This window comes from Cryptomeria japonica, chromosome 1, assembly GCF_030272615.1.
Source record: "Cryptomeria japonica chromosome 1, Sugi_1.0, whole genome shotgun sequence".
NCBI classification, from domain to species: Eukaryota; Viridiplantae; Streptophyta; class Pinopsida; order Cupressales; family Cupressaceae; genus Cryptomeria; species Cryptomeria japonica.
The window spans coordinates 239,261,693-239,279,849 of NC_081405.1; the positions used below are offsets into that span (position 1 = coordinate 239,261,693).

At 35.0% G+C, this 18,157-nt stretch overlaps 1 protein-coding gene across 6 annotated transcripts in view; it reads right to left on the reverse strand.

The window, feature by feature from the left end:
- LOC131050856 (monooxygenase 1) overlaps window positions 1-15,734 on the reverse strand; it is a 48,938-nt gene extending 33,204 nt beyond the window's left edge. For 3 of the 6 annotated variants that reach the window (XM_059216954.1, XM_057985153.2, XM_057985154.2), the window contains exons 1-6: window positions 15,587-15,732; window positions 9,704-9,876; window positions 9,374-9,523; window positions 8,642-8,698; window positions 8,388-8,559; window positions 6,908-7,139 (exon numbers count right to left, since the gene is read on the reverse strand). In XM_059216954.1, the coding sequence (XP_059072937.1) occupies window positions 6,908-7,139; window positions 8,388-8,559; window positions 8,642-8,698; window positions 9,374-9,523; window positions 9,704-9,774 (682 nt within the window). In that variant the 5' untranslated portion in view covers window positions 9,775-9,876; window positions 15,587-15,732. Of the gene's footprint in view, window positions 1-6,907; window positions 7,140-8,387; window positions 8,560-8,641; window positions 8,699-9,373; window positions 9,524-9,703; window positions 10,010-15,586 lie in introns of those variants that run through there. The other 3 variants (XM_057985152.2, XM_057985151.2, XM_059216953.1) reach the window with 3 other exon arrangements.
- Window positions 15,735-18,157: the final 2,423 nt, after the last annotated feature.

Below are 18,157 nucleotides of genomic sequence, written 5' to 3' on the forward strand. Positions count from 1 at the left end.
TGGCGCTTCCTTCCCCAATTATTGGAACCATTTGGCAAAGTTATTCGGATAGATGAAACTGCTCGGTTGGTGCCCAATCTAGATGCAAGAATGCCTGTCTCAATCAAGCCCAGAATCGACATTCCACCATCCTTAAATTTAGATATCAATGGAGACACATTCGTTTGCCCGATTGAAATGCTTGGAGGGTTGAATGCATGTTTTCTCTGCAAGAAAGAAGGGCATATTCATAAAATTGCCCAATTATTAATCGTAGGAAGCAAAAACATAACTCAAGGGAAACTACTGAAAACCCTAAAACTGTTAATGATCTACAATCTCCCCCTCCCCGCTCTACTAACGAGAGGTTCGCAGATCCTGATCCCACTCCTAATAAGGTTAACCCTCTCAAGCCTGATTTTGCACCTGCAGCACCCGAACTCCCCATGCCTATTTCCGACCCCTCTCAAAATCTTGTAGAAACCCGCTCAGGTGGTTTTCAACTTGTTTCTTCAAGGAAAAGAAGATGTAAAGTTACCCCTCCTAATGCCCAGAGTCTTAGCCGCTCCTCCAATAACCATTTGGCCTCTGCTCTTAAACCCCAGGATCCTGATCCATCACCTATTAATTCTGTGGTTAGAAATATGGTAAAAAACCTGAAAAACCCCAATTGTGGGGAGGATGGTGCTAGCTTTGGTAATAACCCTGCAATGATGATCAGTTCTGATACCCCCATTCAATCGGTCTCCTCTTCACTTGCAGGGCTTACTCCTGACACTAACACCATCATTCCCTCGACTACATCTACGCTCAAAGAACTAGAGGACAATCATATTATAGAAGTTATCTATGCTAATAAGGGTCTAGAGGAAATTAGAACTAGCACTATGCTCCGTGGCCTTCCAGGCTCCCAGTTGTCTGGGTCTGGCATAGTAGGAAATACAGATACTAGAGCTGAACTTCCCGAAACTAGTGAAGATGATGAGGACCTTATGAAAGGGCACTCCCTAAATAAAAAAAAGGTAGGCCTGTGGGCTCCAAAAACAAGAAGAAATCTGGGGACCGGCAATGGTCTCCCTACTAGCCCCCCCAAACCCCCCACTCTGATGAAATACATATCTTGGAGCATTCGAGGCCTTGAGTCGCCTGATAGGAAATTTGTGATTAAAATATTTTTGGATCATCATAAAAACTTAGATTTTCTGATGTTACAAGAACTTAAATCTGTTGGATTCTCCCTCGACACCACACTTGACTTCATCTGGAGAGATGCAATCAAAGTCTATACCAACCACCAGAGAGGAAAAGGAGGAGTTGGTCTTCTTATCGCCCCTAAATGGAAAATGTACCTCAAGGATAAAGGGACCTCCCCCTGTAATAGAGTAGCTTGGGCTACCCTAGATATTAAGGGTTCTTGCTTTGGCATATGTTCCATTTATGCATCCAATGATTATAAGGAAAGAACTTCCCACTGGAACTGGCTAACCTCCCTCCCAAATATCCCTCGGATCATGGCGGGGGATTTTAATATGATTTAATCTCAGAATGACAAGGCTAGGGGTCTTCTGTTTGAATGGAAAAACTCAGAAAGACCTCACTGGGACGAATTGAAGCAACACTTTCAATTGTTTGACCCCCTGGAAGGCACTAAAAATAACACCCCTAACCTATGGCACACCTGGTGCAACTTTTAGCAAAACACTAATAGGATCTACTCCAGGCTAGATAGATTCTATGCTAATAAGGACTTTTTCTTCTTTTCCCCCAATCAATTTGGGAACGCGGTTGCAGTCTTACCAACTACCCTATCTGACCACTTCCCTATTCTAGCCATCATTAACATCAGGAACTCCATCACCCCTAGCCATCCTTGTTATAAGAAATTCTTGCTTAACACCTCCTTGTTGCAAGATGAGGATGTCCTAAATGCCATCAAACTAATTAGACTCTTCAACTTGCAGCCTCATTTCCCCCAATCCCACATGCTCAGATGGTAGAGGAACATTTCCTCCTGGTAGAATCTTCTCCAAACCATTGGGCAAAAAAAAGCCAAGGATTTTAGATTCATAGAGAAAACTCTTACCCATCGACTTCACTCCCTAGAACATGAAATTCAACTCCAGCCTTCTTCCCCTATCCTAGCCAAGGAGGTCTCTGAGGCTAGAGATATTCTTAGGAAGCACCAACAGGTTAAAATCAGAGGTGCCTTCATCCGAGCCCGCAACCACTGGCTCCAGTTTGGTGATAAGGGCTCCTAAATATTCTTTAAATTGCTTAAACAAAAACGAACTAGGGAGAAAATAGATAGAATAACTATTGATGATAAGGAACTCCTGGATATAAAATGAAATCAAAGAAGCCTTTGAACTATTTTACAAAACCTTGTTTACCTCTGAGGATAATGAGTCCTCAACAGAGGCCCGTACCAAATGTAGAACAATTATTCCTAATAGAATCTCTGAGGACGAAGCCAGCCTCCTCAAAGCTAAGATAACCGTGCAAGAAATCAAGGATGCCATTAAGTCTCTCAAGGATAGCAAGGCCCCAGGCCCTGATGGACTTCCTGCTAAATTCTACAAAACTAACATTGACTGGATCTCAAATGACCTATTGGACATCTACAATGAAGCCCTTGCCACTAGAACCCTGGGGGAGTTCATAAATAGGGGTATTATTAAGCTTGTACCAAAGGAAGGGGACAAAGCCCTAATTAAAAATTGGAGACCAATTACCCTCCTCAACGTTTCCTACAAAATCCTGGCCAAAGCCTTAGCCTCTCGCCTTGAGAAGATCCTCCCCAAATTCATCTGCTCCACCCAACCGGCTTCATTAGAGGCAGATACATCTTGGAGAATCTTGTAACGAGTTGGGAGTCCATGGAGTGGGCCAGAACCTCGAACCAAAACGCCGCCATGTTCCTTGTCGACTTTGAGAAAGCATATGACAGGGTGGAGTGGGAATTCATCCTCATGATGCTCTCAGCCTTTGGCTTTCCTAGAGAATTCTATAACTATGTTCGAATTCTCCTCAAGGATTCTTCCACCCTGATTGAAGTCAATGGGACCCTTTCCCAGCCTATTCCCATGTCCAGATCAATTAGGCAGGGCTACCCCCTTGCCCCTGCTCTGTTTGTCATTGCTTCCGATGCCCTGTATTATCTCCTTAGAGATGACATCCTATCCCCTCATGTCCAAGGCATTACTATGCCTAACAACTCTGAACTGGTCAACATCCAGTTTGCTGATGACACCTCGCTCTTCCTGAAACTCTCAAAGAACAATATTGATTCCCTTAATAAAAAACTTGACATTTTCGGTAGAGCTTTGGGAGCCTGGATATCTAACACCAAATCCATTCTACTTGGATGGAAAGATAATCCTCCGAACTGGCTTCACCAGTTTGGCTATGGGTGGGGAGGACCTAATAAGCTAGTTTGTTACCTTGGCATTCCCTTCTCTGTATCTCCCTCTCTTAAGGGCATGCGGGGCTGGGTCAAGGGTAAGATAGACAGTAAACTCAACAAGTGGGACAATAGGGTCCTCTCCCTTGCTGGCAGGATTCAAGTCTGCCAAAAGATCCTATCCTCATACAACATATACTACTCCTCGGTATGGATGTTCAGCAATTACCAAGTCTTTGAAATCCAAAAGGCCATCAGACGGTTCCTATGGTCTGACGGGAAGGGTAAAAGGAAAGCTCACGCGGTCAAGTGGTCATGGTGCCACTTGGATAAAAAGCTAGGTGGGCTGGGCCTCAAGGATCTTAGGGTGCAAGGTATCTCCCTTGCTGCCAAATGGATTTTTCACTCATTGGAAGGTCAAGAACCTTGGAAAATCCTCATTAGAAACAACATACAAAATGGTGTTCCTAAAAAAGCCAAAACTTGGAAAGCCCTCCCCTTTAGTGACTTAATTGCAGGCGGTTTCCCTGTGTCTGTCCAAGGCACCTGGCTGTTTAAATCCATCTAGAAAGCCTGGGAGCATGTGCGTGGTCTCATTAACAACTCGAGCTTCAATTGTGACAATACCCTCCACGGTGAAAGGTCAATATGGTGGAACCTGCATCATAAGTCCAAACCCCTTGCCTTAACCCAAGGCTGCTCTGCTAAGCTCTGGCATAATAAAGGAATCAAGTACTTTATGGATATTCTAGAACATGATAATCTTATCAGCTGGGAGGCTCTTAGTACTAAATATGATCTCCCTGCTTCGCATAAGAAGACATACAATATGATTAAAACTACTTGCGCTCCCCTTGATCTCCCAAAGAACACCCAAGTAGACGCCCATAGGTACCTAACATTCCTTTGGAAGGATGGCTCCACCCTCCCTCAGATCAAAGCCAAATCTATCTATACCCCGCTCAATAGTGACACCGCAGTAATTGAACATATCAACACTCTGTGGTATGTAAATCATACCCCACATACTTGGCAGAAAACGTTTGAGAAGCTCTGGCGGTCCCCCATCCCCCCTAAGATCAAATGTTTCAGATGGCAATTTATGCTGGATAGATTACCGATTAGGAATAAATCTGCTGCATATGACCGGTGTTCTGTCTGCAGAAAACCTGAGACTGCGCGTCACATCTTCTTTGACTGTCCCTTTGCTAGAGAAGTGTGGCTTCTGTTTGGAATTACTATCACAGAATCTGTTTTCACTTATGATATAGTTATTGGTTTTATTCATGGACTGAGGAAGGATACTAATCTAGTGTGGCAAATTTTATCTTCTTACATTCTTTGGTTTATTTGGAAACTTAGAAATGAGGAGAAGTTCCAAGGTATTACAAGGGAACGTACTGAGTTTTTAAAAAAAACTCACACATTACAAAATTGTTGTGCAGGTCTATTTTCCGATGAACCTCGAGAGAAACAAGCTACTGCAATTTCTGAAGGATGGCAGAGCAACCATGTTTGTCTACGAGATGCAAGACGGCTACGAATGGGCTAGGCTCGCCGAGAACCAAGTCTCCTTTGACAAGGCAGTGAAGAAACTGATAAAGGAGCTACGGGACAGTAGATGCCCTCCCTTCAATAGGATTGAGATGTGCTCCCAGATCCTAGCAAGAAAGAAGGTGGTCTGGATGGAAGGAGAACAAGGCTGAACCACATGGATGGAGGACTTGGATGAGATTCTCCAATAGGGATTTACTCTGATATGTCACCTTTTTTTGGTTATAAGAGATAATTGTATATAACCCTCTCTCTGGCTCCTCATTTTGGCGGTTGAGGCCTTGCCCCTCGTCCCCTAGTCTTGTATAAACATTTGGTCTAACTTTTTTGGACTCTCAATATCTAATATAAATAAATAAATAAAAAATAGTCATGTTGACAAAAATCTCGTCTTAGTGTATCATATCTAAAAAAATAAAAATAAACATAAGTATTCTTTTAGGAAAGAATAAACCTTGTATTTTGGTTCTAATTATCTTATTTAAGGTAAACATATAAAATAAAATACAAATAATAATTAAACTATTAAAAAATATATATTTTCGAAAACTACACTTACAAATGCCAAAAAAGCTATTTTTAGATGCCAAAAAAACTATTTTTAGATTTTCAGCAAAACAAAAAAAAAAAAAGAAAAAAAAAAGGGTATTTATATGAATAAGAGTTGTGTTAACATTGAGTAAGCTCCAAAGTGATGTTACATATATATTTAGTGGACATTTGTAATTGGAAATATTGTGGGACATATTTAATTTAGCTAAACGAAACCAACTAAAGGAGCTATGGGACAGTAGACGCCCTCCCTTCAATAGGATTGAGATGTGCTCCCAGATCCTAGCAAGAAAGAAGGTGGTCTGGATGGAAGGAGAACAAGGCTGGACCACATGGATGGAGGACCTGGATGAGATTCTCCAATAGGGATTTACTCTGATATGTCACCTTTTTTTGGTTATAAGAGATAATTGTATATAACCCTCTCTCTGGCTCCTCATTTTGGCGGTTGAGGCCTTGCCCCTCGTCCCCTAGTCTTGTATAAACGTTTGGTCTAACTTTTTTGGACTCTCAATATCTAATATAAAAAAATAAATAAAAAATAGTCATGTTGACAAAAATCTCGTCTTAGTGTATCATATCTAAAAAAATAAAAATAAACATAAGTATTCTTTTAGGAAAGAATAAACCTTGTATTTTGGTTCTAATTATCTTATTTAAGGTAAACATATAAAATAAAATACAAATAATAATTAAACTATTAAAAAATATATATTTTCGAAAACTACACTTACAAATGCCAGAAAAGCTATTTTTAGATGCCAAAAAAGCTATTTTTAGATTTTCAGCAAAACAAAAAAACAAAAATTAAAAAAATGGGTATTTATATGAATAAGAGTTGTGTTAACATTGAGTAAGCTCCAAAGTGATGTTACATATATATATTTAGTGGACATTTGTAATTGGAAATATTGTGGGACATATTTAATTTAGCTAAACGAAACCAACTAAACCATATTTTTGATCAAATTTGACTTTAAACTTTCACCCTTTCATATTGACATTTTTATTCAACAATTGAAAATATACAAATTCAATTTTTTTTTTTCCTTTTTGCATACTAAGTTGATGATATAATATCCAATGTTCTTTTGTAGGTGCAAGTGCAAGGCAATATGTTTGAGAATTTTGCTTGTCTGTAATTTTCTGGGCTTAATATGTTGTTTAAGGTGTGTGGTCACACTAAAAATACACTTCTAGACTAAAAAGTGTTAAACACTCAGAATTGACTAAGATTTTCTATACTTGATATATTGCTCAGTGTATATGGTTTAAAGCTGGTGTGTGGGGTTTAAGACTGACCCACTCACTTAATGTTGATGATATAATATCCAATGTTCTTTTGTAGGTGCAAGTGGAAGGCAATATGTCTGTAATTTTGCTTGTTGACAATTATAAAGGGATAGAAGTTGAAGGGTGTACCTGGAGGAGTTGATGCGGAGCTTATGAACCAGTAGACCTCTTTTTCGGTGACGGGTATGATGCCCATCAAGAAGCCCTCTGCCATATGAAGCTGACGTGTGGGTGGGAATGGGTGGCCCTCTGGGTAACTTGACAGTCCGCGGACTGCACATTGCGCTGAACTGGTTGCACGCGGAAGCCCTAATACGCTTTCTGCAAGTAAAGAATTCACTCCATCGCACGCTATCACACCCTGTTCATTCAATTCAAACATCTCCTTATAAATCGAAATCGTAGCAAATTCAGAAAAAAAATGCAGTTAAGTAATGATTGGAAGAGTTTATCCATTGGGTGATTGTAAATTCGACTCTAGCCCCAATAAAACAGACCAAAACTCAGAGTCATTGAAGGATGTGTTGAGAACAGGTGGGAATGCCCAATGACAAAAAATCACAGTCTTGATGTATACATCAGAACAATGTTGAAAATGGACAATATAATTTTGCTCAATGGGTGACTTGTTTACTCTAATGAAGATTTCGGAGCTTGACATTGTATGAATTTATAAAGGTACAGCTTTTTGATCCAACCTAACAAACCCTGGTTACACTTACATTCCTTATTTCAATTGCTGACCCCTTTTTACAGGGCAATTAGAAAGGGGCAATCCTACAGTTTTGTAATTATTTGCAATTGTTTATGAATTATGGTTAAATTTAGAAGTGATTATATTCATATTTTTTAATTTTTTATGGAGGATTGTTCATTCACAAAATTATCTTATATGAGAGCACTAGTCTTAGGCTAAGAGTCAAAGACAGAGGGGTATCCATTCTGTCAAATTTGTAGGGCACAATCTTGGCTTCATCCCTTATGAAGAGCCTTAGCAAATTGAACAACTCTTCCACTAAAATTACAATTATGTGTAATTGAATATGAGCGTTTTTCCATTGAACTGTGTAATAATAAAAATCATTAAATACTATAACTCAGAAACACTATTTATTTTTCTACTGCTTACTTGATTTATTTTAATTTCTAAAATTGCAATAATGTGTATCTAGATAAGAGCATTTCTGAATAGTAATTTGAAATAATAAAAATCATTACACAATACAATCCAGAAACACGCGTACTCATATTTCTACTGCTACCTATCAGACAGTCATTATACAATACAATCCAAAAACACTCATCCTCCTATTTTTAATACTATCTGGACAGTCTATTATTTTTTAATTTTCTTTGTTTTTAGATTCTAACATCTAATGATAAAAAATCGTTAGACATTACAACCCAGAAACACTCTTACTCATATTTCCACTCCTAATTAACTGAACAAACCCTGCTCTTTCTGTATTTAACAGAATTGCAGATATACTGAACTGTCAATAAATGGTACCAAAAGTCTAGAGCTATTGGAGAGCAGGGGTATCAAAACTATTCCTTAGATTAGAAAGTTCTAACACAATTTTATCCATAGATAACAGAGCTAAACTACCTTTGCCCTGATGATGCTTCCATCTTCCAGTTCTATTTCCCACATCAGCTTTGAACGAGGAAATTGCCTCACATCAACCACTTTGCAGTTAAATTTAATGGCCTCTGGAGGAAGAACACTCGCCAGGGTTTCCAGCAGAAGAGCTCTTTTCACAAACCTCAGTTCCTGGAAACTACACAACAATACAATCTAATCATCAATACTGTGTTTCTATGCTAATTATACTAACTCATTGAAGTGATGAGCCTAATTACCTAGTATCAATAGGGATATTCACAGTGGTTCCATCAGAGCGAGAGATCAGCTTAGAACTGCCATACACAAAGAACAAAACAATTATAAAGCAAACAACAGGTGATGTTCAAGACATCATACTCTCACAGTCCATGCAAATGCATTAAAAAATTTAGTTTCTGATTGAAATTGGATAATTTTTTTAAATCAATATTTAAGAACACACTTTACACAGTTTCAATGATGGATAAATTAGTTTCTGATTGAAGATCACACTTTACACAGTTTCAATGATGTATAAATTAGTTTCTGATTGAAAATGGGTAATTTTTTAAAATCAACATTTAAGATTACACTTTACACAGTTTCAATGATGGGTAATTTAGTTTCTGATTGAAATAGGGTAATATTTAAAATCAATATTTAAGATCACATTTTACACAGTTTCACTGATGGGTAATTTAGATTTAATTTCTGATTGAAATTGAGTAATTTTTTAAAATTAAGTTCAGACTTTACACAGTTTCAATGATGGATAATTTTAATTTTCCATTGAAATTGAATATTTTTAAAAAAAATCAACAACATTTAAGATCACACTTTACATACTCTGTATGATAGATAATTTAATTTCTAATTGAAATTGGATAATTTTTTAAAATCTACGAGATTTAAGACAGTTTCAATGAATCATTTTGATACAAAAGATGAGGCCTGATATAAGAAGGGTTTCTGTGAGATAAGAAAAATACTTTTGCAAAAGACAATGCTGTTGGCGGAGAGATTGTCCAACGCCAAGTGCATCGAGTGCCTTCCAACCATTAGACCACATTCCAATGGCAGTTCCAGAGGTCCGCAGCGATTCTGCTCTTTCCAACACTAAGATCCTTTTCATCCCCACTCTGAACAGCACTAATATTAGTGTTATCAGATTTCTACAAGTTAATATTTGCATTTAATTATTTTAAAAATTCGATTAGATTCGCACCTGAAACATTGATCTAAAACAAATTAATTGAATACCCAGAAACAAAATCGAAAAAAAAAAAGAAATTGAGGTTAGAGATGAAAGAATAAGGGACCTGTGAAGAGCCAGAGCGGTGGCGAGACCTGCAATTCCGCCTCCCACCATTACTATGCCATCGAAATCCATGACTAAAGTTTGATTGCACTTGTGCACAACACCCAAAACCTCTCCCTTTTTTATTCCACTGTTTGGCCTCAAATGAAATCGGTAATGAGAAATTCTTGGTCACTGCCATTGAACAGTGGTTCTATTTCAATATAAAAACAAATTGCATTTGTCCATTGTCTGGTTTAATCTGAAATTAAAAATTAAAAAACATATTGAATATGGTTTCTGTGCTGACTAAAATATTATACAGATGTAGTTGGCAGGAGTGTATGTGAGTGAGTAGTGTATTTTTGGCTTATTATTATTAAAATTGATCTGTAAAATTGAATGCTTGATTATTTATGTGGATGATGTATAATAGAGTGTATTACTAGTATACTTATATTTAAAAATTTAGGTAGAATACGCTGAAAGATATCTTATCAAGAAGAATTTATTACCTTAAGATTAATTCTAATTAATCTCTAGTTAAAATCTAACTCTAACCTTGATTTCACTCATATTTTAAACTAACACTAATCTTGACCCTAATCGTAATTGAATTTATAATCTTAAATATAATTAAAATCCAATATTTTAACTCTTAGTAAACCCCAACCCAAGTTGAAAACTAACCTTAAACTTACCTAAATAAACCCTAAGCCTAACTTAATAATTTCCCCTAATTGATCTCTAGCCTTACCTTAATCATAACCCTGATTAAACTTAAATCCTAATCCTAACTAAACCCTAACCCTAATGATAATGGAACTATAATTATAATTTAACCCTAACTCAAAGATTCCTCCTATACTCTTAACCTCAAATTTAACTTTAATTAAACCCTATCCCAATCCTTAACCATAATTCAATGCTAATTGTAATAATATCTCTAATTCTTATTCTAACCCTAGCCCCAAATCCAATTCTAACTTTAACTATAATCATAATTCAATACATAATGTTAACCTTATACCTAACTTAAACCCTAATCATAATTCTAATTGAATGTTGACTCTACTTTAACTCCAACCCTAACTATAACCTTAACCCTGAATTAACCCTAACCCTAACCTAATCTTGAACCTTACCTTTATTTAAATTCTAACCATAATTTAATCCTAACCCTGTAAATGGAATATTTATTTTATAACATAAATTGAACCCTAATCTTAAATTTAATTAAACCTTAGTGTTTAAGCCTTTACTAAAACCTAACCCAAATTGCAAACTAACCTTAACCCAACCTTAACCATAGCTCAATAGTTTCCCCTAATTTAGTTGTAACTTAACCTTAACCCTAATTCATCATATAACTCTAATTGAATCCTAACCTTAACCCTGACTATATGTGAATTATAATTATAATTTAACCCCAACTCTAAGATTTCTCCTATAACTCTACTTTAACCCTAACCCGAATTAGTAACCATAATTGCACCCCAAAATAAGGCTAAGCAAATTGAACATTAAACTCAACTTTAACCCTAATTGAACTGTAACCCTAATCTTAACTATAATTTAATCCTAAACCCTATCACGAATTCAAATTCTAACCGTAATTGTAACCCTAATCATAACCCTAATCCTAATCCTAATTGAATATTTCTCATTTGTCTTTCTTATATGATTTAAAATTATATTTATCAATGTTCAATTACCTCCAAAATTGACATTTCCCTTTGTTTAACACATCCATATTAATTTTAGAATGTATTACTTTCTTCACATTTAACATTGTATTCATTTAGAAGGGTGAACTCACAATAATGGTTCCCACTTTTTTGCCACTTTTGACACTGAGATGTACATTTTTAAAATAATCTTCAACTTCCGAGAACTATAACTTTTAAACTATTAAAAATTTGAAGATGATGTAAATTAGTGATTTCTAGCATTTTGTTTGTAGATTCTATATACATTTTTTTCAAATTTTTTTGAAGGATTTTTAAAAAAATTTTCCATCTCCCTCGAAAAGTAGTTTTTTACAACAAACTACATTTTTTAAGAGTGATGTGCCTCCCGAAACGCATAACTTTTTTTCTATAAATAATAAAAACTCAATTCTTTCGAATTTTGGTTTGTAACATCAATATCCAGGGCTTGCATTTGGTTTTATAGTGATATGTTCAATATTTTTCATTTTATAAAGTTTTGAAGTCCGACTAGTCATAATTCAAACATAGGTTTACGTTTGAACACATAACTTGTTCTATATAAATCGAAATTCAATTTTTTTTTTTTTGTTAGAAAGAAGACATCAATACCAAGGGCATAGATATTTTTTAGAATTTTTTTGAATTAGTTTCTTATTTTTCCCAATGCGTTGAACAGAGAAGTTCATGTTCAGTGAAAAACCAATTTTTAATAAAATTAAACAATCAAGAACATAATAAATTCAAAATATAACAAAATTATATTCGTTGGAAAGCTTACTTTGAGTACTACCATCTAATATTTTTGGGTTATCAAGATTATTTCATTTGTGCATTGAACCAGAGCTTTGAAGTCATTAATTCTTGAGAACTCTGAAATATTTTGGGAGAAACTTCTAATTTTTGGGGTTCGAACGAACACGAGTTCGATCGGATTGGGTTCGCTCGAACCAAAAGGGGTTCGAGCGAACCCCCATTCGCTCGAACAAGTGAGCTCGATTTTGGCATGCCCAATGTTCGAGCGAACCCGCCCGATGTTCGAGCGAACCCAACTGAACAGTTTGGTTCGCTCGGACTCCTAGGGGTAGTCCGAGCGAACATTTGTATTTCGCTCGAACACTGGCAAATCCGAAATTCCCACTTTCGCCAAATTCCTTCGTTGGCAAAAGTGGGAACCAACTTTGTGAATTCACCCAGAAGGTTTATTATGGATAAGAATTTTATACAGGTTTAATGGAAACATTAAAATAATTAAAATGAGGATTAATTTTGGAATGTACTAATTTTTTAATGTTTTACATTATGTTCATTTTCATAACATTGTTATGATAAGAGTTCTATATAGGTTTAGTGGAAAGAATGAAAAAATCAAAATAAGAATGAATTTTAGAATATATACTAATTTCATCACATTTTATTGTGTTTATTCTTCAAATTGATATTTTCCTTTGTTTAACATATCCATATTAATTTTATACAATATGCTCATTTTAGTAAGTTTTTACTTGATAAGAATTCTATATAGGTTTAATCCAAACAATGAAAAAATCAAAATAAGAATTAATCTTGTAATGTACTAAATTCATCTTATGTTTTTTTTGTGTTTATTTTAGTAGATTTATTGTTGATAGATTTTTGTATAGATTTAATCAAACCAAGTTTTGAGAAATTATTATTTTTTGTGAAGAAGAATTTTATAAAATCTTAAGTAAAACATAGGAAAAAATAGAATGAAGATTTCAAGAGTTTTTAGAGATTCAAAGTTTTTCCAAAGCAAATTTCAGATGAATTTTTTTTTAACCCTAATCATAATTGCACCCCAAATTAACTCTAAACAAATTGAACACTAATTGAATTATAACTCCCCCTTTAACCATTATTCTAACCCTAACCCTAATTTTAATTTTATCACTAAGCATAATATAACCCTACCCATAATTCTATTTCTTGCACCAACTATAACCTTAACTGATTATAAACTTTAAGTCTAACCCCAATTAAATCATATTCCTAATCTTCATTGAATGTTGTTCATTTACCTTTCTTCTATTGCTTGTTACTAAATTTATTAATGTTCAATTACCTTCAAAATTGATATTTCCCTTTGTTTAACACATCCATATTAATTTTAGAATGTATTAATTTTTTCACATTTTACATTGTGTCCATTTAGAAGGTTTATTGTGGATAAGAATTCTATATTGGTTTAATGGAAACATTAAAATAATTAAATGAGGATTAATTCTAGAATCTACTAATTTTTTTTTATGTTTTACATATTATTCATTTTAGTAAGTTTGTTGTTGATAACAATTTTATATAGGTTTAATCAAAACAATGAAAAAAAAGAAAAATAAGAATTAATTTTACGATGTACTAATTTCAAGGTATATTTATTATGTTTATTTTAGCAGGTTTTCTATTGATATCCTAAAATTAGAATTATATATAGATTTAATGGAAACAATCAAATCCTTTTTATTGTCTTTATTTTAGCAAGTTTTATGTCAATAAAATTTAATCAAAACACTAAAACAATCAAGAGGAGGATTAATTTAGAATGTATTTTTTTTACATTTAGAATGTATTAATTTATTCACCTTTTACATTGTTCACTTTAATAGGTTTGTTATGAAGAAGAATAGTTGTAAACCCAAATGCCCACTATACTATATGGAACCTATATTTGGCTTTGCTTTCATCCAGGTTGCAAGCTATTGAATCCTCCGGCTTATGCATCCAAAAAACAAATCAATGGCGAAATAGAGAGAAGGAAATATTGCAGAACTAAAATGGATAACCTGTATTTGGAAATATTGCAGAACTAAAATGGATAACCTGTATTTGGCTTTGCTTTCATCCAAGTTGCAAGCTACCGGAAGAAGGAAATATTGCAGAACTAAAATGAATAACCAGTATTTGGCTTTGCTTTCATCCAGGTTGCAAGCTATTGAATCCTCCAGCTTATGCATCCAAAAATAAATCAATGGCCAAATAGAGAAGGAAATATTGCAGAACTAAAATGGATCTTATCTCACAAAATTTATCTTTGCAAAAGCATTCGAATGATTGTATCCTCTTCCACCTCTCAATAGTTACTAAAACTGGTTGTAGGTCCACACAACTGTCTAGCCTGAACAACAATTTTGGATGAAAAGCCAATGTCTTTCCATTTGGCAGTGATAGAGGCTAAGGTCCTGGCCATACCTGATCAAATTGACACAGATTAAACACATAAAATCTGAGAGATATCTCTTATTATGTAAGCACATATATATAACCATACACTTGAAAAAAAAAAACTTTTTTGAATCCATGGAGCCAGACAAAGCATCCATTTTTCTACAGAGCTACAACTACAATTTCAAAAAAATATAAGATTGAAATACAACAATGGTACTTATGTGCGATGTGTTTCTGATGTTTAAGAGTTGGCATAAGATTATGCTTCCCTTGGCATGTTACCGGGGGAATGTGGAAACCTGCAAAACAAAACCTCATCAACAATCCTTCAATTAAAAGGCTTATAGAAGTATTAACACCAGCTTTTAAATGCATGCATGACCTGCTAATTCTTCCAATCCCCTGCACATAATGAATGGAAGAGATTGTTGCTCCAGAAGACAATGGGTAATTATTTGCCTGCTATTTGCATCCTCAAGAGATGAAGATTTTTCTCGCAGAGAATATCAAATTGTGGCTCTTGAAATTGAAATGTCATGCGCATATATAAGGTTATTGTTTCCTCCATTAGATGCATGATCTCATTTATTGTTGGCAGGTCGCCACTCTTCCCCTACCCTTATTGGCATTAGATTCTATTTAGGGAAACATATGTTCGATTTTCTCATTCCACACGGTTCTCGGTGTCATAACGGTTCTGCAAGAGTAATGGTTCTGCAATTCTTTATTCATCGCTAGGTTCTGCCAAACATGCAAACGTTTCATAATTCTGCCAGATGGAGTACTGCCTTGCCGCCATTGCGAACTATCTTGTTAGGTTTCGGAAGACCTGCATGCAAACGTCAAATTTTTTTTAAAGTGAAATTTTGTTGACGGACAGCTTCGATGCCATTGTAGATCGCCTCTCGGCGAAATAAAGGAATTCCTCAACAAACATATACAACATATTTATATTTTATAAATAAAATTTATGTAGATGAGACTGAGAGATATCAAATTTAAAAATATTTTACAGCTCTTCTAGCAGGAATGCAAGCCGATGCATGGGATCTTTGCCCGTTCCTTAACACAGGTGTACACCCACTCCACCGTCAGTAGACGGATCTGCACCTCGCACATGAAATTCAAAGAAAACAAGCCAATAAATTTCTTCTCCGTGTCTTATCAAGAGATAGGCCTCAATTCTTACCCACCCGCCATACTTTGACCGCTTCTCCAGGCTTATATTTATCATCCGTTGTTTACATTATTTTTCTTGGCTGCATTATTTTATTTTTTTATTTAAGAGCTGCGTGGGTCATTTATATTTTCATTTATTCTCAGGGTTAATTTTTATTTTTATTTTTTATAAATCAAATAATGTTTTTAACTTATTTCTTTTAAATTTAGATGAGTTTTTAGTTTTTTTAAAAATTTTATTTATTATTTATAATAGTTTTTTATCAAAATATTTTGATCCATAAATATTTTTCCTTTGATTATTTTTTCCAATAAATTAATTCATATAATATTATATCTAGAATTTATTTATGTATTATATAAAATTTAGATTTATTTATAATTAAATAACAAATATATGTGTTAAATATTGAACATATTTAATATAAAAATATATTTTTATATAATAATGTTATGATATTGCTATGAAAATTCAACTATGTAAAATCATAATTTGACTAGTTATTGAAAATATTTCTACTTATCAGTATAATAATGCTTTAAAAATATATTTAATAATTCACATTATATAAAATTAAAATAGAATTTATACAATAATGAATTATAAATAATATATTTAATTTTAATATAAAATTTATAATAGAATAGTACACTTAAACTATATACATATATAATTTTAACTTAATTTTAAATTTATTTCCCTTATCGTTCAACTAATAATAATGCCATGTCTTCAAGAAAATTTCTAGAGCCATCTCTGATAATCTCTGGACTGTTAGCTCCAATGTTCTTTTTCAAAGAGGAATCCTTAAGGAGTATGAAGCCAATGTTGTCAAGGATTGGGATTTTGGTCATCTTCTTCATTTGGTCAAACCTAAGGTCAATCCGAGGGACAACATTAGTTGGAACTTTCCACCCCAAGGATGGGTGAAAATCAATTTTGATGGTGCGGCTAGAGGGAACCTTGGTCAAGCTGGTTGTGGGGGTGTGATACGGAATCACTATGGCAACTTCATTTCTGCTATTGCTCTCCCTCTTGGAAAACATACTAATAATGTTGCAGAAGCTATAGGAGCCTATCATGGCTTAAAACTTGCTAAACATAACAACTTTAAGCTTGTTTGGGTCGAGGGGGACTCAAAGAATATTATCAACTACCTAAAGGGTAAATCTACTCCGGCTTGGAATGTTTATATATGGATGAAGAAGGCAAAAGATATTATTAAAACCTTTGATAGATGCATTATTGTTCAAGTATACAAACAAGCCAATGTGGCGGCCGACTTCCTTGCCAATAGAGGAGTGACGTGTAAAAATTAGCTTAATTGGAACTGTGGTGACAAGATGGACTCCAAATTTACTATGCATTTGTTCCACGAGCAAAGCCAAGGGAGTAAATTTAATGATAACTTGTGCCATAATGACTTCGAGTGTTTCTAGAGTTATTGATACCTTCATTTTTGAGACAAGTGGCTAGAGAGGACATGAGAATCTATGCGAACTTATTTCACATGCTTTGTGGGCGATTTTAAACATTTTCTAGAGTCTTACTTTCACTTTGAAAATTCTTTGCAGAGAGTGTTATAGAGAGTAAGATAGAATGGGCGGTGCGAGAAAAAGAATTGAGTTGCCTAGCTGTGTGCAATTGAAGAATGAAAAAAATCTACGGTAGATTTTAGAGAAAGAGGGGTTCACTCCCTACATTGAGAGGCTACAAGGGTGTAATCAGGATGTCATGAACTATTTTGCTCAAAATTGGAAGGATGGAACGATTGTTCTCCATGGTTGGAAGTTCCTGGTTGATGCAACCCTTATTGCACAGGTCACAAGCTTATCTATGGAGGGTATGAAGTATTACAGAGACAGAGTGTATACTAAGAAAGTTGTGCAAACTTTCCCCAAGAAAGAGGTGGAGCGGGCCAAAATTGTTAAAAAGACGGCCAGTTACTATGACATTGCGATCATTAAGTCTTTTTGGCAGAAGCTTTGTAAGGTAATCATGAATTACCTTACTTTGGATGGTCGTTATACTAGGGTGTATGGTCATCAATTTGTTATATTGAATCATTTCCACCATGGTGTGAAGATGTCTTTCCATTTCTATCTCATGTCTTCTCTTAGGGTTAATTTTAGTGACCACCGCAAGAACCCTTCCAAGTTTCCCATCTTGCACGAAGGCCTTTTGGTCCTTATTGATGCCCATTTTCGTGCTCTTCCTCCCCTTGATGATTATATCCAAATTGTTTCTAAAAATGATGAGACTAGTGCGGGTGACTCTGATAATGAAGCCTCTAGGTCTGGGTCTCAAGAGAATTCCCCTCCCCTGAAAAAAGCTAAAATTGAAAAACCCTTGAGTTCAAAACCTAAGGTGAGGAAGGGTATCAAAGGGAAAAAGAACATTGTTA